Genomic DNA, 21,937 nt, shown 5'->3' on the forward strand with positions numbered 1-21,937 from the left:
ACACGGATCCGTTCAAGATTACGTATTAATATACCGGCACGGTCACATTGGATTAAGTAATACGGAGTCATGTGACAAGTTACGACGAATGCACGGCAGACGCGGTTGAGTCTGAACGCCGAGCTTGTTTGATAGTATTAACTCAGGACTTCTGTTTTGGATGAGAATGTTTACTCAAACGTGTTACGTGCAGAGCGGATTTAATCAAGTTTCTTTCAATCAAGCTTTCAGGTTAGGGCACTTTGGAATGGGAGCAATTCAGTAAGCAAGCACACAGTACCAGCTAGCAGCAAGGGGGTCTATAACAGGTTACTCTGCATTTTCATTGCAGATTCATAGGCTGACGCCATTAACACCGGTAAGACTCTTTTGACTTTTTGGCATGTTAAAAGTAGTTAAGAAGGAGCATTGCTTTTGTATTTACGCTCACACGTTGATTTTCTACATATGTTCGATTTTGAGGCAGGAGGCTCACTTCGGGTTTCCAATCAATACACCGCACTTTTGAAGGTAATGCACTGTCCCTGGGACTGAATTACACTAAGTAGATAAGTGATGCATGCACAACTATTCACTCCTAACTTCTTTAGTAATGATAGAGTGAGAAGCAGGGTATGCGCCGCAATGAACCACACTTGGGCATTATGGGTTAAATCTCACATTGTTTGCACAAGGCCATTTCTAATTTACCTAAGGACACAATATATTTTCATTTTATATTTTATCATTTTTCCGGAGTCACCGTATATGTGAGTTGCATGGCAGTCATGGTCAAACTCTGTCACAGTGGCGGCAAGTACAGATATCTTAAGTCAGTTTGACGTCTTTGTATAATACATGAAAAGTGATGCAATTTTTTTGTCTTTTTTGTACTGTTCCGGCAGGAGGCCACAGATTACATTGGAATGCTTCAAACAATTTGCCCTGATGAAGGGTTTCACAACCCGAAATGCATTGGGTTTGCTCCGATTGAATGACACATGGAAGGTCTTGAGCATTTGTTTCAAATACTTGAAAAGCAGATATTCTGTTTGTACATAATTTGTTTGAAAAAAGACATCAAATGAATGAATCTTTTTTTAATCACTATGTATACTTTGTTGAATTGTAGATGTAATAGATTAGCCGACATTCATACTTTAAAAAGAAATCCCTAAGGATTTTACGCAGTGCGCTGTGTGTCAAAACGGATGTTTCCGCTTTCCTTTTCAGCTCTGCAAAGATACCATTTGAGAGTGATCACAGCAGTACCTGCATTAAGCCCCAGGCATTTCCATTGTCACCCCATCCATTGACAAGCCCTGTCCCGGCACGTGTCTCATGAGAAATGATGCCGGCAATCAAGGCTGGATCCACACATAGCCTTCGGCCAACATTGAGGATTTTGGTTTTATATCGTTCCATGTGCACCAAGTCAGTTTTTGCCATTGTTTGCGAAGCCTGAACTCCTGCAGAATAAGGAAAGGCAAACTTTATAAGTCAAATTGAATACATTTGTGTACATTTTATATCACATGTTCAACTCTATTCAGTGACCGTGAAAACTGATCTTCCATTTCTTGCATGAGGTTACAATTTCTGAACTCATCACATCAAGAACAGATGATCAACTGACTTATGAGAGAAGGTGAAAGCACAAGGCTTTAGGCAACAAGTGACTAGTAAATACCACTCTTCCAGACAAAATGCAAGATTTTACCTCATTAGTGATGCTATTGAATGACCTAGTAATTCACTGAATTGCATTAGTATTTACTATATCTTCTCTTGGCATCTTTTAGAAGCACAAATTGATCAATAGAGATGCCTAAATTGCCATAGTTTAGATTCTGAGGAAGGAGCAGACCACCTTCAGTACAAATGCCTTGGTAGACCCATCCACACACCCACACATGCACGTGCACACATAAGCAAATCAGCAAGTTATTGAACATATACTGCATCCTTAACGAAGACACTTAGGTCCTCATAACAAGTGGCTCGTAAAATTACTTGGATTTTCCCCACCTTCTACGCTACCGATTCTGCCCCCGACGCTGCCAGTCGCCTCAGTGGTCCTCTTCTCTCCTGAAGTCCCTGGGACACCAGTACAGGTTCCCCACCCAATCCTGGCACTGCTCTCAATAGCATGAGAGCAGCACCAGGATTGGCCTGGTTTGCAGACATGTGCACTTTACAGTGCAATTACCACTCCTCCTTGCCATGGCCTGGCCTGGCCGCGCTCCGCCCAAGACTTAATGGCTCAGTCAGTGAAAAAATGATAATATTATTTTATCATCATTTTATTTTTCGCTGACTGATGCCATTACAGAGGGGCCACCCTGGGTAGATCATTGTCATTTACAGACGCCGCATTTTCCATTGGAATGGCCACTAACTTTGCTCTAACATAATTCAACTGATAAAACTACACGGAGCAGACAATAATGTGTGGAAATCTAGTTTCAGTGAATATTTGTCACTTCCATATCACCAAGTAAAGCATCTTGATTTGCTTTAATCTTATTAAAATATTACCTTCCATCACGCTTCAGAATTGCCAAAAAAAAGCACTTGGGGCCTGATTACCTTGACGGTGGGACCACCACCGACAGCCCGTCTTCAGAATGAGGATTCCCGCCTGCCCATTATGATTGCGGTGGATCTACCCATCGGAGGAGCAGTAATACCTACAATGGTGGCGGTGCCTGCCAGGTCCCGCCGTTGGTATTACAATGCTACTTTCTGCCTGCCCATTCATGGTGGTGAACCTGCATGAAAAGCCTGGGGGAAAGGGACATTGGGGGCCCACAGCGGGCCCCCCTTCACCCATGGGCCTCAGCTTTGGGTCTTGGGGGGCACCAAAGGTGCTCTCCGACATATACCTGCACCATGTGGCAGGCACTGCAGGGATTTGTAGGTTGTCTATGTCCAGCCAGCAGCATGCACCACAATACAAAAGATAGACATTGCGACCGCTGTGGTGGCGGTCACATCCTAATTGGGCTGGCAGGACCACTGGTTTGTAGTCGGGCTGACCCATTTCCGAATGGATGGAGGTGAGACGTAAGTCCGACCGCCATCATAATGAGGCCCTTAATTTGTGCTTTACTAAGTGCTTACATATTTTAAAATATCTATATAGTTCATTTATAAGTAGTGACATGTTGTTCTGTGCTAGAAAAAAATACCCTTTCCTTTTATGCCGCCAAGATTACCACAATGTTTTTTTAATAACATTTTTATTGGCATTTTATCATCACTTAACAATACAATCATGTAATCAGTATTTCGCACCTCCACATCCCGCACCCACCACCCTCCCCACATTACAGCCGTTAAATATGTCATTTCGATCCGACCCAGTGGCCAAAGTACCGTGTTGCAATTGTCCATACTCTTCCGGCACAGGAGTCCCCAAGATGAACTCGTACATACATTTAATTGACCATCGTTCAAGTGTCTCTCACAGCCCCCCATCTAAGCCATGGTAGTGTCTCCATTTTCCCCAGACCTTACGGAACTTCTTCGGGCATCCCCTTGCTTTGAAAGTGACCCGCTCAGCAGCCATATATAGGTCTAAACCTCTCCTCCACTCATCCAACCCTGGTGGTTGCGATGCGCCCCAGTACTTTGCTATATCTCTTTTGGCTACCACTAGCACCAGTACCAGAAAAATCAATTGGGGGCGCACTACGTCCACGTCGTTAGTCATGACTAAGAGGGCCAACTTTGTGGAGCCGCACCCTGTTGTAGTAGGTTCTGTGTAGCACATTAAATTGAATGAGGCGCAGCCTAGATTTAATTGCCACATCTCTGGGATGCATCAGCACAATGTCCCAGTCGATAACCTCCATGTCTCCCACCTCCGCCTCCCACTTCCGTCTAAGCGTGGCCAGATCCCCCAGCATGTTATTTGTCAACGTCTTATACGTGTATGAGACCACTTTTCCCTGAATGCGCTCCTGTAAGAGGCGTCCCTCTAAAGGTGCATACTTCGCGAGTTCGTCTGCCTGGATGTTTTGGGCCCGCCAAGCATGTCTTAGCTGCGCGTATTTGAGGAACTGTGTACGATGCTGTCCAAAATGAGACCTCAGGGCCATGAATGATTTTAGTTTTCCCTTGGCCACTATGTCCCCCAGGGTGGAGATACCTATATCATCCCACCTCTGGAAGCCCTTTAGTTTGTTCAGTTCTGTCAGCCATGTACAATGCCACTGGGCGTCTGTCTTGTGGGTTTCATCCCCCACCCAGTGAGAGTTATCGCCTTCTTCAAGAGTTGCAAAGTGATTCTTGTAGCCAGAAGCATCTGCCTCCGCCAGGAGCCCCCGTATAAATAGTACATCAACGGCCTAGATGACATCCTGTATCTTTCAAGGGCGTACGTGGGATGATCTGCCTGTGCGTGTATCCAGTCATTAATCGGAGCTAAGTGTTCCGCCCAGTAGTAGGCTTCCAGGTTCGGGAGTGAAATCCCTCCGCTGTACTGATGCCTCTGGAGGGTGTTCAGCGCCACTCTGGGTTGTTTACCCAGCCAGAGAAAAGACTGCAGCTCAGCATGTATCGTAGAGATCACTCTTGAGGGGAGTGGGTAATATTCATTCTGCAGGGCGTATAAAAACTTGGGTAATGTGATCATTTTGAACATCGCTGCCCGACCCAAGAGTGTGAGCGGGAGCTGCCTCCAGCGGGTCGTGTCCGCTGTAAAGTTCACTAGGATGCATTCCAGATTCTGTCGATATGACAGCTGTCGGTCCAGGGTGACATACACTCCAAGGTATTGGAAGCCCTCTACGGTCGTCAACAATCGACCCGGGAGATCCGGCCAGGTCCCCTGCCCCTTAGGGTCATAGAGAACCGACTTGTGCCAGTTAATCTGGTAGCCCGCTCGCATTCCATACTGCTCTAATTCCAGAAACAATTCCAGTATGGTTGTTTCTGGGTGTGTGCTGTACAAAAGGATGTCACCCACGTACACCGAAATTTTTTCTTCTACGGAATCCGTCTCTCCCCGCCTGAACCCCCTAATGGCTACATTTTGGCGTATCCGAGCGGCTAGCACTTTTATTGTCAGCACAAAGAGGAGGGGAGATAACGGGCAACCCTGCCGGGTCCCCCTCTGGACCTGGAACTCTCGTGACACCACTCCATTCACTCTTACTCTGGCTTTAGGCTCAGTGTAGAGTAGCTGAACCCACTGACGGTATTTGGGGCCAAACCCAAATTTTTGCAAGACACCCTCAAGAAACGGCCAATGAACCGCATCAAAGGACTTCTCTGCATCAATGGATAAGAACCAGTAAGGGTCCTCCCTTCCCTGCACCTCCTGTAGCCAGTTGTGGGTACGGCAGAGATTTAACCTAGTGGCTCTCTCCGGCAGGAACCCCGTTTGATCTAGATGTACTAGGTCCGGTATCACCAAGCATAGCCGTAGTGCCTGTATCATTGCCAAGAGTTTCGCCTCTGTATTCAAGCGGGAGATGGGGCGATATGATGCGCAATCTACTTGCGATCTCCCCTCTTTATGTATTGGGATTATCGTCGCCCTGCACAGGTCTGGGGGGAGTCTCCCATCCCGTAAAGCCCCATTGAAAAGTCCCTTCAGATGGCGCATCAGGAGGTCCGCTGTGCGCTTGAAAAATTCTGCCGGGAACCCGTTCGGGCTCGGGGTTTTACCCGGTCTCAGCCTGGCCAGGGCTTCCGATATGTCCTCTAGAGTGATGTCCGTCTCCAAGGTTTCTTGTGCCTCAGAGGTCAGGGTCGGTAAGTCTATTTGTTCCAAATATTGTAAGGCCTCCTTGCCTGTCCCCAGGTCCCTGGCCCTGTAGAAACATTTGTAGTGATCAGCAAATGCCTCCACTATCTGAGCGTCGGACCTAACGAGCAATCCCGCCGAGTCCCTGAGTTGCTCTACCCATCTGGCTGCGCGCTCCTTTTTACTGAGCCATGCCAACAGTTTGCCTGACTTATCCCCCATATCATAGAGGCGGTGCAGGGTGGCCAAGGCCTAGGTTTTGGCCTCTCCCGTCACTAGTTCTCTATACTGCTGCTGCAGGTCTGTCAATCTCCTAAGTGTCGCATCATCTTTTGAAGCCTGATAGTCCCTTTCCATTTCTAGAATGGTCACCTCTAACGCAGTTGTTTCTGCGTGAATCTTCCTCCTTTCCTCCGCCAGCCTGCTTTGAGCCCTGTCTCGCATCACTGTCTTTAATGCCTCCCAGAATATCACTCCAGAGGGGACTGTCCCCTCATTTTCATCAATATATACCTTCACGTCTGCCCTCAGACCTTTCAGAACATTTGCAAGATTACCACAATGTTAACTTTACAAAATCCTCTCACTTTCAATCAGAGAAAGAAATGTAAACACTAAGTACACATGTTGAAAGAATAATCAGAAATTTGTCAGAAAATGTATTCTGACATTTGACCTCTGTGTTTGAAACCACAATAATTGTGACAAGTTAAAAACAAAGTTTAAAGGCATCCTTATTGCTCATTCAGCTTCAGAATTCCACCATTGGGATTTTGGTGGTGCTGCAGCACCCCCAGAATCCAGTACTTCTAGCGCCTATCCATTCACATATAAAGTAAGCGGGATTTGTTTTATTTATTCCAAATCAAGGGCTTCCTCGTCACAGTTCTAGCCATGTAAAGTGAGAGTCCACAAGACAGGCAAAATATTGTATTCAAGCTCCGTATGTAAATAAAGATTTTTCCATAAAAAATAATTTGCATAGTCTCGGACAGATCGAGGCCTATAATTGATGCGGTGCCGCCTCGTGGAACCTGCCTTTACCTGTCCCGTAGCCCAATGAGTGGTTGCGGGTGCTCCTACAGACCCACTTCAGCTGAAACAACAAGAACATTGCCAGAACCAACACCAGTAATCCCAGTGAGGAGCAGTGACCAGAGTGAGGCGGTCACCCCTGATTCGAGAGCCACCCACACAGATGCCCCATGGGCGGTCCTGATGCCTGGACCTCAGGGGTCGCCGGAGCAGCTCACAGTGGCCCTGAGATACAGAGGTGGTGACCTGCCTCGCACAAACGAAACAAAAGGAGGAGGTGGTGTTCAGGGCCTGGGCTGCAGACTAGCCCCCTCACAATCACACAGATGTGGTGATGGCAGCTGCGAGCGTCTGATGCCCATCGGATGCAGGGGTTGCACAAAGAATGAAGTTACGTGCCACTGCCTGGACACAACCCTATTTTACCAAGGTGAGTCCCCGTTGCGAGGCTGCTGGCTGTGCCTGCGGCCAACGGATGGGGCTCGGAGGTTGGATCTGGCCTAGGTCCCAACCCATGGGTACACAGGAAGCGCAGGAACATTGGCACCCCATGAGGGACCCCTTGCTTACCTGTGGGTTAGAGAGGATGCTGCATAACTTAATCAAAAGCCTTCATAGGCACCTGCAAACCACACAGCAACACACAGCCTGGCAAGCGATTGCACGCATGAAACTGTGCGACCAGCTATTGGGACAGGTAGAGCTGAGGGTGGCCCGGAGATCTTTTTAGGCCGAGGCCGCTTACCGCGAGTGCATTCAGCTCAGATTGGGAGTTTGCTACATGTTGGGGGTCCATTGCTCAGCTGCAAGACAACAGAGGGACCATGATGCCCGGGCAGCCACATGAGCCTGCGATTCTGTTAAACACTACGGCACCCATAACAGATTAGAGCTAAGGTGATTTAATATATAGTGGGCACAAGGTACAACCGACCAAGAGATAGGACTGGTCACACTCAATCTGCTGACCGCATCTCACCCGCATCGGTCAGGCCCTGTTGGTAGCCAGTTTCACAACACCCACTGGAGGCTAGAGGAATTATGGTTGGCAACTAGCTACGGTCACACATGGCACCAGATAGGCTATGGTACGGTTGGCACTAACCGTGAACAGCTGCGATAACCCACATATGCCCTCACCACTGAAGCTTGTCATGGGTCACCTACAATCAAATAACCCACAGATGACCCACCCGGAAATAGGTGAGACATCACAAGGAGAAGACGGCTGAACCCTGGAGCCCCCACACTCATCACTGGCCACTAAACTGGACTCGGTCTTAGCAGCAGTTGAGAAACTTGGAACAGCACTAGAACAAATGCTCACGTCCCTGGAGTTCAAAATCAATAAAGTCACATCCGACTTTACACTTTTGAGGAACGACCATCAAAATTAGCAGAGAAAGTCCACACAAATGCACTGGCACTACAAGACTCACTAGACCGGGTGAACATCTTAGAAGATAAACTTGAAGCTGCAGAAGGGTGCTCATGCTGTAACAATGTCAGGCTGATAGGCCTACTGGAAGAGACGGAGGGACAGGACATGGTGGCCAACGTCGAACGCTGGCTGAAGGAACTAATCCCAGACAAGGTGCTACTGCCCGAGTTCGTGGTAGATTGAGCGCATAGGGTACCCACCCGTAAACCCCCACCTGGGGCTAGTCCACAGCCACTCCTATTCAGAATGAACAACTACAGGGACAGAGATTCCATTCTACAGGAAGACCGCAAACTAGATGATGTCAAAATCTGAGTGCCCAGGTCATGTTGTTCCCTGATTACAAAGCTCAAGTGCAGAAACGACGAGGCTCCTTCATTGCTGTGAAACGCCAACTCCGAGAACTAAATATACACTATTTCTTACTGTTCCGAGCCCGATTGCGGGTGGTGGCGAATGGCATCACATACTTTTTCGATGTGCCCTTGGATGTGTGGGACTGTTTGTAAGGTGCTGGAAAGGCCACCGGGCATGCACCATCTAATGAGCCACCGGCATCAAAGCAAAGCAGGAAGGGTCAACGCAGTGGCAAAGGTCGGGCCCATACCGCCATGCCCTATAATCAGCAGTTCCTGACCTGGAGCAAATGTTGTTGGAGAGACGGAAGAGCTTCATAAGGCAGTGACACTCTGCGCCATGACTCAATGCTCTGACCAAGAAGCAGAGTCCACCAGATTGCACAGTGAGGATGGTTCCACTCCCACCTGGACTAGAGATCTGGACTCCCCCTTTCTGCCAGTTGTCATGCCTTAAACATCAGATGATATAATTTAAATTAGCACAAAGCAGCAACAAACTTAACTGTAACACACCCTTTCACATGAAGCAGGGGGTGGTCAGCACTTGGGTATTCCACACAATACTCGGCTGGTACGCTGCTCTCCCAGAAAGGTCGGGCAGGGGGGCTATGCAGAGCATCTCCCCCTGCTTGGTGATCTACACACTAATAGTAGCCCAATGGGACACACTTGCTCATACAGAGGAAAATTAAAGGGGTAGGCCAACAATAACAACTTGCAGCATGATAACCCCTTAATTAGACATTGTCAAAAGTAGCAGCAGCCATGGTTGGGCAATATTGTTTGCGCAAACTCCCGTTGCGAGTTCATTCTCATGAAGTTACACAAGTTGCACTTCAATCCCCAGTCTTTCTTTTCCAAACCTAAGTTGCACCAACCAGCCGCCTGGTCCCCCACTATAGGCACATGCCCCTTACTGAATGCAGACGCATCCATCCCCTGCCATGGCAAATGAGAACATTATTACATGGAAAGTGAGAGGTATACATACCCCTGCACGTAGATATTCCATATACTCCTATTTACAGCGTAAATCCACCAACATAGCCCTCCTGCAGGAAACTCATCTAACTCGAATGGAGGCAGATCGCCTCAGCCGGCGCTGGCGAGGGCAAATGAATAGCACTATTTACTCCTCCCATGCCAGAAGAATCTTAGTATGGGTAAATTGGGGGTCCGTTATGTGGTAGAGGAAGTAGAAACGTATGCAGAGGGCAGATGTGTACTAACAAAGGGCAGACTAAATGTCCAAAGCCTCCTCATAGGCTCCATCTATGCCCCCAATGTGGAGCAAATCTCCTTCCTTTGTAAATTGACTGAGGTCCTAGCCTGCTGGAGCGTAATCCCTTGGCTAATAGGTGGCAACTTTAATTCAGTACTAAATGTGACACTGGACCAATCATACCCACACCTGACACGTACCTTGGCCACATCAAAAACGCAGGCATTGGCGACATGGCTGTCCCACTGGTCCCTGACCGGCATATGGCGTATTCGCAACCCAAAGGTGCATATATACTCTTTCTACTCCCCAGTACATGACCTACATGTATGATTAGATCACATTATGGGATCCCACTCCATGCTTCCCCTAGTCGGTGAGACCAAATACCTGGGGCGCACACACTCCGACCACAACTCTTGCAGCTCAAATGGGAGTTGGGCCTGCCATCCACACCGACCTGGCGCTGGCAACCGGCGGCACTGGAGGATCAGGCATTCCGGGCGTCCCTAGGGGGTCACAACTGCGAAATACTTTGAGACAAACAGCAATTCTACTCGGGACCTACTCCTGGAATGGTATGCTTTCAAAGTGAACGTCAGAGGGCGTAGTTTAGGGCTCACCTGGAACATTCACAAACAACTGAGTGAGTCTCTTAGTAGTATAGAACGCCAACTCCTTCGGCACAAAACTAACGCTGCAGCACACGTGGGGGTCACACAGCGACTGGACGAACTACATAGCAAACACACAGAATTATTTGAATGTCTTTGATGCCACACTTATGCACCACACTCCGCACGCACGCAACATCCGAAAAAGCAGGCCGGATGCTGGCACCGCTGTTACGTCAGCAACAGGCTCTCCTCGACCACATGGGACACATGTTGTACATGCAACACGAAATACACGCAGCAATGTAGAGACACTACACAACGTTATACAAGTCATTGGGTTGCTGTGATAGAGAACTGAATGAATTTCTGAAATCAGTGAACCTCCCTAAGAGAACACCTGAAACAACGCATGACACTTGAGAATCCGATCACCCCAGAGGAAATCCAAGATGCTATCACGGCCTTAGCGACAGGTAAGACCCCCGGACCAGGCGGGCTTCCCGCTGAATATTATAAAGCATATGTTGCAACAATGACCCTCCACCTACACGCCCTCTGCAACACGGCCCTGGAAGAGACAAAACTCCCTCTATCGATGTGTGAGGCAAGCCTAGTGTCTCTATTGAAACCTGACAGAGACCCCACTAGCCATCATGAATGTAGACTACTAGAAACTTCTAGCAGTCAGCTAGCCCCTGTAGTTCCTACCCTAGTCCATATTGATCAAAAAGGGTTTGTGCCCTCTCGGACCACCCGCTTAAATCTGATGCGCTTCTTCAGAGTTGCTACATACCCATCACACCACTGGCCACACTCTGGATGTTTAATATTAGGCCTTGAGCTGATACCTTTTGCCACCTCTGCATATGTATTTACCAACAACAGGTAGCACTACTAGATGGCAACTTAGGCAGAACATTGGCTGCCATCCGTTCTCAAGTATCCTTCTGGGGCACACTTCCACTATCAATGGCAGACCGGGTGGCCCTCACTAAAATGGTGATCCTACCTTGACTCCTATACTACTTTTCAACTTTGCCCATATACATTTCTCTATCATTCTTTCACACCATCAAAAAAATACTCAGAGACCTTATTTGGGCAACTCTCGCCACCGGGTAGCTATCAAAAAGTTTATCTGCCTACAGACCAAGGAGGGCTAGAGTGCCAAATATGGAACAATATTATCTGGCAACACCGCTGCAGTGGGTGGCAAGATGGCTAGGTGAACATCAACTCTGCAATACAGCAACCACACAACCACCCTTGTCCCAAGTCCCCCTGACCCATCTATTTCACCCATGTGTTAAATCAAAAGCACATGTGCCCTTGCTACTCAATGTGGCATACAGATGTTATCGCAAGTGCTTATGTATCACCCGGTCCACAACACCATTTGAGCCAGCCTTACTGTTCCGAGGGACACCCAGGGGACATGCCATAACCACAGCAACTGAACTGCACAGCTGGGGGAGGCAAGGATGCAGGACATAGAGGACCTGTACTGAGAGGGTGTCCTAATACCATATGCCACATTGTTCGAAGACGGGTTGCACCCAGGCCAATTCCTGCTATATTGATCACTCCTCGGAGCACTCAACGCTGAATGGTGGGACATAACTAATGAATCCCCAACATAACTCATGATCCACTACCTCCGCGAGATGGGACATGGCGGGTACCTCTAATGGTGGTTTGCCGCTTCCCTTAGGCAGCATACCGCAATCACATTAGCACCACTGAGACTCCACTGGGAAGGAGACCTAGCCTGTTCATTTTCGAACCCTGATTGGGCTGCTGACTTAGAAGGTCCCATGAGCATCCCTCGAAAAATGCACCTTCACCAAATACAATGCTACATCACACAGAGATCATATCTCATCCCAGCCAAAATCAAAAGATCTTTTGATTGATTTGATGCCGCCTGCCCTCACTGTCGCCTTGTTGACGCGGATCTAATACATATATTGTGGGGATGCCCTAATACTATTCCCACTCCAGCAGGTGCAACAGCAGGGAAAGCATTGGACTCAGAAGGAGGCGTTAAATTAACTATTCCCACTCCAGTAGATGCAACAGTAGGGAAAGTATTTGACTCAGGAAGGGTTACATTTACTATTTCAACTCCAGTCTGTGCAATAGTAGGAAAAGTGTTGGACTCAGAAATGGTAAAATGTACTATTCCCAATCCAGTCAGTGCAACAGGAGGGAAAGTGTTGGACTCAGGAGGGGTTAAAAATACTATTCTCTCACCAGTCAATGCAACAGTAGGGTAAGTGTTGGACTCAGGAAGGGTAAGATGTACTGTTCCCACTCCAGTGTGTGCAACAGTAAGAAAAGTGTTAAACTCAGGAGGAGTTACATTTACTTTTCACATTCTAGTAGGTGCAACACAAGGGATAGCTTTGGACTCAAGAGGGGTAAAAATTACTATTCCCAATCCAGTGTGTGCAACTGTAGGGAAACATTGGACTCAGGAGGGGGTACATTTACTATTCCTACACCAGTAGATGAAACAGTAGGGAAAGGGTTGGACTCAGGAGAGGTTAAATTTACTATTCCCACACCAGTTGGTGAAACAGTAGAGAAAGCGTTGGACTCAGGAGGGGTAAAATTTACTATTCCCACTTGTTTCACTGGTAAAGTACAGAGAGAGTATGTCACTTCAAACATATGACATATTTTAACAGTTCTATTAAATACCCCAAAATATTTAATTCTAAATGTAAAAATTAAATGTCTTAATTTAAATGAAAATTAAAAAATAACAAATAATTATTATCAATTAACACAAATATTATTAATATCATTAAAATCCCACACTATATTACCACAAAAATAACAGCCAACAATTAAAATATAATAGAAATTAAAAAATTATAACACAATTAATATATTAAGTAAATGATTTTTTTTTTAAATGATTTGTTATTTATTCATGATTTCTTAAATAACGTCCCCATTCCTCAACAAATTAAACAACATACCAAAAATATAACTTAACAAATATAAGTACACATTTAACTTAATTATCAATTAAATAATTAATATTAAAGTAATATATAATTACCAATAAATTATTTTTAAATAATTTTCACAACCCGCACCTGACATATAATTAATTCAATATTCTGTATGATTATTATCAATTAAATACAAAAATTATTATTAATTACAATAATTTACTTGCCACCTTGTACCCTTCAAACCGCACCTAAAACATAACTTTAAAAATCCATTAATGACACAATTTACATAATTATCAATTAAATAATTAATAATAATTCCATCTTAATTATTAATTAATTATAATTAGATTACTATCCACCCTATACCCCCACAAAACCCACAATCAGCTACAACACTAAATATTACAATAAACAATTAAATTGAAATTACATTAAAAACAACAAAAAATATACAAACTATATTAAAAACATTAACAACAATTATACAAACAATTTATAACGTATACAACTAAAACATATACTAAAATACATAAAAATATTTAAAAAACAATATTATTAACAGCTAAATTTTTGTAAATGGTATTAATATCATCAATTCTTTTAACATCGATATTAATAACATAGATATTTTTGTAAATGATATTAACAACAGAGATATTTTTGAAATCGATATTACTTATCTTAGGAAATCGTTATTCTTGTCAATAATATTACTGCATCACCATCTTTGTGGATCACGATATAAAATACTCGATATTTCTGCATCTCCATATTTTTAACGCAATATTTTGTACGAATACCCTGGAAGTAGAGGAAACTGTACTATTGGGGATGGTGCGAACCACCGTACAAACTCAGATAACATAGAGCAAGGGCCAGTGGACTTCCACCTCCATAAAGGTCATTTTGAAAAAGTTAGAGACCCAGGAGGCACAAGCACTTTGCTGCATGGGAGCCAGAACCAACCACAGCAGCGCTGCAACCACAAGCTGATGGTACATCTGCAGAGACAGCAGAGAGTATTGTGGTAATTTCAGTGTGTGTCCATGCATTGTTCCCAACCTCTTCTGCGCAGTCCTTGAGTTTGCAGGAACCTCCAAATTACCATTTCCATCCACTAGGGAGAGAGAAGATTTTCTTGTGCACCCGCAGTCAGCCTCTAGGCTGAAGCAGGTAATTCTGATACCACAACATCACTAAAGACCTAATGGAACCTACACATAAATGTCAAGATCCCCTAGTTCCAGGTGGTGAACTAGTAATCCAATGAGTATGAATGGGGTAATTCTTATTACACAACCATCACTAAAGACCTAATGGAACATACACCTTAATGTCAAGATCCCCCAGTTCCAGCTGGTGAACTAGTAATCCAATGAGCATGAAGCGGGTAATTCTGATTTCACAATCATCACTAAAGACCTAAAGGAACCTACACGTAAATGTCAAGATTACCCAGTTCCGGCTGGTCAACTAGTAATCCAACGAACATCTTTGGTCTATGGGTATTCATTGTGTACTCAATATCGACAACAGGAACTGACTTTTTGAGATACAGTCTTTTAAAGTTTGAAATTCTAAATCGGACAACTATTCGGGTGCTAGTTCAACTCCAATATCAATAGTTTATCTCCATTTACTCCACTAAACTGGCTGTAATGAACCCTGTCATGTTTGGTATCAAACTTGTTGGAATCATAACCCCACACCATAAACGGTGTGTGAGGTATGATTCCATGCACTGTAAAGCTCCTCTGGCAGGCCTTCAGTGCCCCCGGTACCAGTCTTCAGAACTGGAAAGCAAGCTAGGGCTGCTGCCGACCAGAGTCACGTTTCTGTCCTCCTGCTACTGAGCCAAGCTCGAGCAGGGGAAGGCAGAACAAAAGATATCCTGTGACAGGGAGGTGTGACCACCTCCCAGGCAGGGTTTAGTGCATTGGGAGAGGGTGGGGGTACTTGTCAGCGCCACTGAGGTTTCTTGAAGGCACATTTGGTGCTCTCCTTGCATACTCCAGTTCAAATCAGTTCAAGGAGCCGTTGGCTCCTGCTCTGGTGCAAAATTGGACAAAGGACATGAAAGTATCCTCCTCACTGTCCAGCCCCTCCTCTGGGAGGGACCCCTGAATCGTCCCTACCCTTTCCTAAGGGTACTTAAGGGCTTACCTGTGAGTCGGTCCCTAGATTCATTGTGGGATAAGATTCAGATCACATACCACTTCAACTTCGACCATTGCACACTCTGGATTTCTCTGGACTTCGCTTTAGGAACCGAGACTGGAACGGGGAAGATTCCTGCTGCTCCTGGTCTCATTGTCCTGCTGGTCTTCTGCTATGTCTGTGCCCATGCTAGATACAGGTTCTTTACCAAGCCTGTGGACATCCAAGACACCCAAAGGAATCTCCTTTGGAGTGAAGGAGTCACTCCCCTGTATCTACAGGCACTGCAACACAGCTGAACAGTCTGCTGATCCTGGGCTCCCACAGACTCCGAAAGACTCAGCAACACAGGTGGTGGTTCTGCAACTACCTCAAGGCCTGCACTGTTTCATGTCGAGTTTGAGGCCAGTATCCTTTGTCGGAATCGCTGGAACAGAAACCCTGTGCACCTTGTCAAGATGCTGTTGCCTAAGCTTGTTGACTCTCTCCTCCTGAGATCTTCCAGCTCCAAGAATCTCAAACCTCAAGCAACTCCTGCAGCCAAGATATTTGCCCTCACCGCTTCCTCTGCACCGTTGGGCTTCTTCATTGATGAGCTGCTTGAGGTCCTCTAGCGACTCCTGTCCCTTTGGCTCATGGGTTCTCTTGATTGTCTTCTTGGGTTTCAGTGGACTCTCATGCATGATTGGGCCTGCTCTGACTTACCTGCTCATGGTGGGTCCCTTGGATCTTACTAGTGCCGACACTGCACCTTTTTTGTTTACTATGTTGCTTGCTGTTGCCAAGGCTTGTTGGTGCCCCTGCCATACACTGACCCCAAACCTCTCGACATCCGATATGGGACAGCTCATGAACAGCTCTTGGTTTTGCACAGTGTCGCCTGGTCTGCTCAGCTGCACTTACAAGGGCACATGCCAAACTCTCCTGCATCTTCGACATCGGTGGGCAATCATCTTCCATGCCTCCTGGTCACTGCAGAGTGGCACAGACTGTCCCCTCTGCTTGCAGGTTTTTCTCAACTTGAATCCACCTTTGGGTTCCACTGGACTCCTTCGCCTTCTTCTCCAGCTGCATCTTTCCTGAAGTCCTCCATTGTGGTCTGCGGCGGTTTCCAACGTCACTTGACACATATGCACAGCTTCCCTGGTGTAGGAATTCTGGTTCCTGGGGTATCCATGGGTGGGATGACTCTCCAACCTTCCATCTTCCACAGGGTTTGTTCAGGGTCGACTGGGAGGGGTCCTTCATCTTTAAAATGGCAACCGCGACTTACCTATTGACTACTATTGAGCACCCACTCTGCACACAACTTTTGTGGGGGTTCTAGATACTCACCTAGGGTGATTCCTTGAGTCCCCGGCTCTTCTACGTCTTCTGGGTCCATTGTTGACTTGAGTCGTGGTTATCATTCCACTATTTTATTATTGTGTGTATTGCGTTTATATCTCCTGATAGGAGATAATACAATGTGTAAGTGAGTATTTGTAATAAAATACATATTATAACTACACTGTGTGATTCTTTTCACTTAACCTATACTATAAGATTAGGTACTGGTAAAATAAGCCGCTTTACACTGTATCCAGACTACGCCTGAAGGCGGCTACCACTTAAAGAGCTTTCTTAGGTTGTCGAAGACCACTAAAATCACCATAAGTGTTGTCTGGATTAGTGCAGGGTGCTACACTTACATAAGTGAGGACCATATACTAATCCAGCCTCTCACATACTGAAATACTATGAGGCTTATTCGTAGGGTGATGAGGCTATAGAGAGGTGAGATATAATCATTGTAGCGTCTCTCTCCTAAATGGGAGTTCCATACCAGTATTATATTTAGATTTTGTTTTAGATTATAACTCTGGTTAACACTTTCTATTTTGAAATAATTGACGAGATGTTTTTCAAAACCTAAGTATTATCAAAGTTGTCCACTAGATGGTACTAGAGGCCATACTATATTTGTAAATATAAGCAATAGTGAATCTGTATCTGGGACAGTGCAATGGCCATACTGAATATAGAAAATATATTCTAATATTGTATTTTTATATAGCGCTAAGCAGGCGTTGAAGAATTAAAAATATTATGTAACTGTCTCCCGCATACAAATGCCTCAAAATAAGCGAACGGCTGAAGCATTGAGAGAAAATAGTTGCTTGCTATGGTGCTAACTATCGAAGTATACTATTTGTACTTTTCCAAACTCTTGATCAGCAACACAATGAGTAATTGATTTTTAAAAAAAAGTGAATAATGCATACTAATAGTTTTGAAAATCTGATGAGGCAGCAGAGTTCAATGCAGGAAGTGGGCACTCAACTGGCTTGTGTGGTGACTCAGTGTGAGTAATAGGGTCAGAACATTGATTTTACTATTAGGTCTTCCTTGCATCAGAATTGTAGAAGGAATCATGCCAAAATTGCCACAGTACCTTAAGAAGACCTCTGGACCTGTTAATATATTGCCCCGCAGCCAGAGCCCGTTTTAAGGCAGTGCGACCGGTGCGGGCACACTGGTTGCTGATCTGTGGAGGAGGCACTGGCCTGGGGAGGGGGGCGGTGTTTTTATCGATTGCCTTATGATTGGAGAGATGTGGGGCACTTTTGCCATTTGGTAGTAAGAGAATCCGAGGAGGCGGTCATGGGGATGGGGGAGGTGGGGTGCCAAAAATGATATTCGCACCGTGTGACCCCAGTCTTAAAGCCGGCCTTTCCCTACAGCAATGCATCTGTTGACCTTGCCGAGCTGCCTTATCTTCTAAATCAGGTGGAATGAAAGGTAGAGGAATATAAAAGAGCTAGGGTAGCAATTGTGCCTAAGATGCGCTTGACATTAAAGTAAAAAGCAAGGTAGATTTACGCCTGACTTCATCCACATTGGAAACTGTGCCCTTGGCATCTGGCCACCGGAGTGTCACTTTTGTTTGACGCTCCAGTGGCGCACAATGCTAAGCCGTATTTACAAAGCCACCTTGCACGACGTTTCATGGCCCTTGAAATATGACACACTTTCACACATTACTCTGTGAAAGGGGCATTCCATGGTAGTTGCTATGGGTGTTCCAACTCAACACCGCTGGATTATGATGCATTCCCAGATTGACAAGGTTTTGTAAACCTGGGAATACATCATATTCTAACACCTCCCTGGGAGAGTCGTTAAAGTGGTGCAACAAGGAGAAATACCTTTATTTCTCCTCGTGTTTTGCTCTTTCTATGTGTGTTGCATTCTGCAGCACATTTAGAAGTAGGTAAACACCAGCAATTATTGTTTTTGTGCAGGATTGTGTTCCTTCCTGCACAAAAACAATCATCTCTGCATTGCAGGCACCCTTGCACCATGGTGCCAAGGCGCCTATATTGGAACTAGGCAGCCAATTGTCATCATCTCAAAGGAAAGCAAAGGGATGCATCATATTGCTGTAAATACAATGCATCCCTGCACTTTCCTAATGAGGCAGCTTGCCACAGCAAGATGGCTTGCAGCACCATGCCATTTTCTAGTAAATATGCTCCAAGGTTTCATAAACCTGGGATGGCATCAGATTCTAACCCCTCCCCAGTGGAGGCGTTAAAGTGGCGCAAATAGAAGAAATACTTTTATTTCTCCTCCATTTTTGCCTTTTCAATGTGTGTTGCATCTGCAGCACATATAGGGAGGAAAATGCTATTAACCCCTCCCATGCTGATGACGAGCTCAGCTCGTCATGGCCGTTAAAACGCTCACATGCGGGGATGATTCCCCTGCTGTGCTGAGCGTTCTAAGGAACGGGCGTGGCCGTGACGAGCTCAGCTCGTCATCAGCACACGAGCACTGTGGCTGATGACGAGCTCAGCTCGTCATCAGCACCGCGGCGCTGTGCGCGCCCCCGCCCCCCAGCACAGCGGGGGAATTACCTCCGCAGAAAAGGGGTTAATGATTGTTTTTGGACAGGAAGGTGTCACTTCCTGCGCAAAAACAATCATCCTTGCAAGCAGGCACCCTTGCACAATGATGCAAGGGTGCCTGCGTTGGTGCTAGGTAGCCAATTGTGGGGCAGAGCAGAGCAGAGGAAAGTCGAGGGATCTGTCATATTTCCGTAAATACGATGCATCCCTGCTATTCCTAATGACGCAGCTCGGCGCACCAAGACAGCTTGCAGCACTGCGCCATTTTCTAGTAAATATGCCCTCCAATGAACACTCTGTACGTAAGATACTCTTTCAGAATGCACAAATTGATGCACGGACATGTTTAAATCATCCTGAAACACTATGGGGTAAATTTATTTAAAAGTCACGTAATGCAGTCCAGCAACCAAAGTTGCTGTGTTGTGTAAAAGGAAGACATCATGACAGCATCATATCTACGGAAGGTTAAGATGGGATTTGTGCCTCACCTGGTGGCAAACATTCCTAGCAGTCAGGCCTTAACGTAGGAACCCTGTCCTACCAGGCAAACATGCCTTGGTAGCATGATTTCATGTCAGGTCCACTGCTACACTGAAGGGCCCAGTATTTGTGAATTCTGTGCTAAACGCTTTCTTTTCACATAGTAGCACAGTATTGACATCTTCATTAGGTAGCTCTGTGACTCATGTATCATATACATGTAATATATCACTGATTTGTGCCATCGCATAAACATTAAGTAAAAAGAATTTCAGAAGGTATGCTTACCGCAATAGCCTAACAGATCACCCGAAGCAGTTTGACAGGAAGCACCAGTGGTGTCAATTGCTCCAATGTTTCCATAGCATCCACAGGCACTTAACGGATCTGGAAATTACAAATCAAGAATCTTTTAGAGCTGGGCAAACTAAAATGTTAATATTTCACTGAAAGGCGCCTGGATTGTTCAATCTCTTGGTCTGAATCACATAGATAGCCCTTTTGAACTTTCATGTAAAATTTTAAATGTAATAATACAGCCAATGGACAAGCTTGACGCAAAAGGGCAGTGTTTGACGCAGTCTATGCAAAAGATAAATACAGGGGCGGCTCCTCTGTAGGAGCGGAGGAGCGCCACCCCCCTCAAATGCCACCAAGAGGAAAACTAAAATCGTAATTAATTACCATTTTATTTTTCATCCACCGACCCGCACAGAGTATTAGGACATGGCGGGGCCTACTGAGTGACAAGGGAAGAAGGATGAGCTGTCTATGCTCTGTTTAGAGTGTGCATGTCTTCAAATGTTGTTCACTCTCATCCAGTGCTTAACTTGAGCCTGTGTTTTCCAGTGCTCAGCACCAGCACTTAATTGTCAGCACCAGCACTTATGTCAGCTTGCAACATGGTGTTGCTGTTTTTGTAATTTGGAGATGAGTACAACAACAGTTATTTGTTATTTGAATATACATTAACAAACATTGCAATATATACAATAGGTTTTGCGTTTGTGAAAGTTAGAACTATTGGTGTTGTAAATGACAATGTCTTTTACCGACATGTTTTGGTTTGGAGTAGAGTGGATGTATGTGGTGTGGTGGGCAGTGGAAGTATGTGGGTTTGGATTGGAATCGTTAGTTGTGGAATGGTGTGGGGTAGTTTGTGTAGTGGAATTATGTGGAATGGTGTGCAGTGAAAATATGTGGATAGTAATTTTGTGGTATTGAGTATAGTGGAATTATGCAGATTGGGATTGTGTGTCAGTGGAATTATGTGGATGGTAGTTTGTGTTGTGGAGTGGTATGCGGTGTGCTGTTGAATATTGTGGCATAATGTGGAATTCTGTGGTGTGGATTGGATGCATGTGGTGGGTTGTGCAATTGTGTTGAGTTGAATTATGTGGTTTGTTGTCGAATTATGTGGTGTGAAATGGAAACATGTAGAGTTGAATTGTGTGGCATGGAAGTGTGTGGCATTGAGGGATAGTATGCCGAGTGCAATTATATGGCTTGGTTGCAAAGTTTGTTTTAGAGCTGTTCCATGTCTGATGTGAGGAAATTGTTTTCCAATGTTTTTTTCCTTTGCATTCTAGTATTTTTAGCACCACATTTATAAAAACCAATCAGCAAGCCCCACATTTGTATAAAAAACATGACTGAATGTTCCATTCCTACACCGGGTCAATGAAAGAGGTATTTCTTTTGGCTGGGTTCCTAAATCTGGCAAATACCAGATTATCAGCCACATCGCTGAATGATTCAACAGGTGGAAGACAGGAAAGAATGTATTTGCTTGTCCTGCTCTGACTTAAATCAGCCAATGCAGGGCAGAGCAGGGGTTCTCCATGCTTATGGTGAGATAGGGCTTGGCCAAGGTCTGGGTTACTCCAAGGTAACGCCCTTTGAGGACTTCACAGTGCTCCCCGAGTGGGGAGGGGGGGCCGGCCGAGCAGTTTGCCAGGGCCGGTTGTGGTTCCCAGTCCGGCCCTGTCGGCAATGTGCCCGCGATGTAACACGGTGGGAGCAGATTTTTG

General features: G+C 45.6%; 1 protein-coding gene across 1 annotated transcript in view; it reads right to left on the reverse strand.

The window, feature by feature from the left end:
• LOC144773151 (lysozyme g-like) overlaps positions 1–21,937 on the reverse strand; it is a 126,798-nt gene that overhangs the window by 43,664 nt on the left and 61,197 nt on the right. Inside the window, exons 3-4 of the mRNA XM_078658007.1 lie at positions 20,196–20,294; positions 1,252–1,448 (exon numbers count right to left, since the gene is read on the reverse strand). Of these exons, the coding sequence (XP_078514133.1) occupies positions 1,252–1,448; positions 20,196–20,294 (296 nt within the window). The remainder of the gene's footprint in view (positions 1–1,251; positions 1,449–20,195; positions 20,295–21,937) is intronic.

Source organism: Lissotriton helveticus, chromosome 8 (genome assembly GCF_964261635.1).
Source record: "Lissotriton helveticus chromosome 8, aLisHel1.1, whole genome shotgun sequence".
NCBI lineage: Eukaryota > Metazoa > Chordata > Amphibia > Caudata > Salamandridae > Lissotriton > Lissotriton helveticus.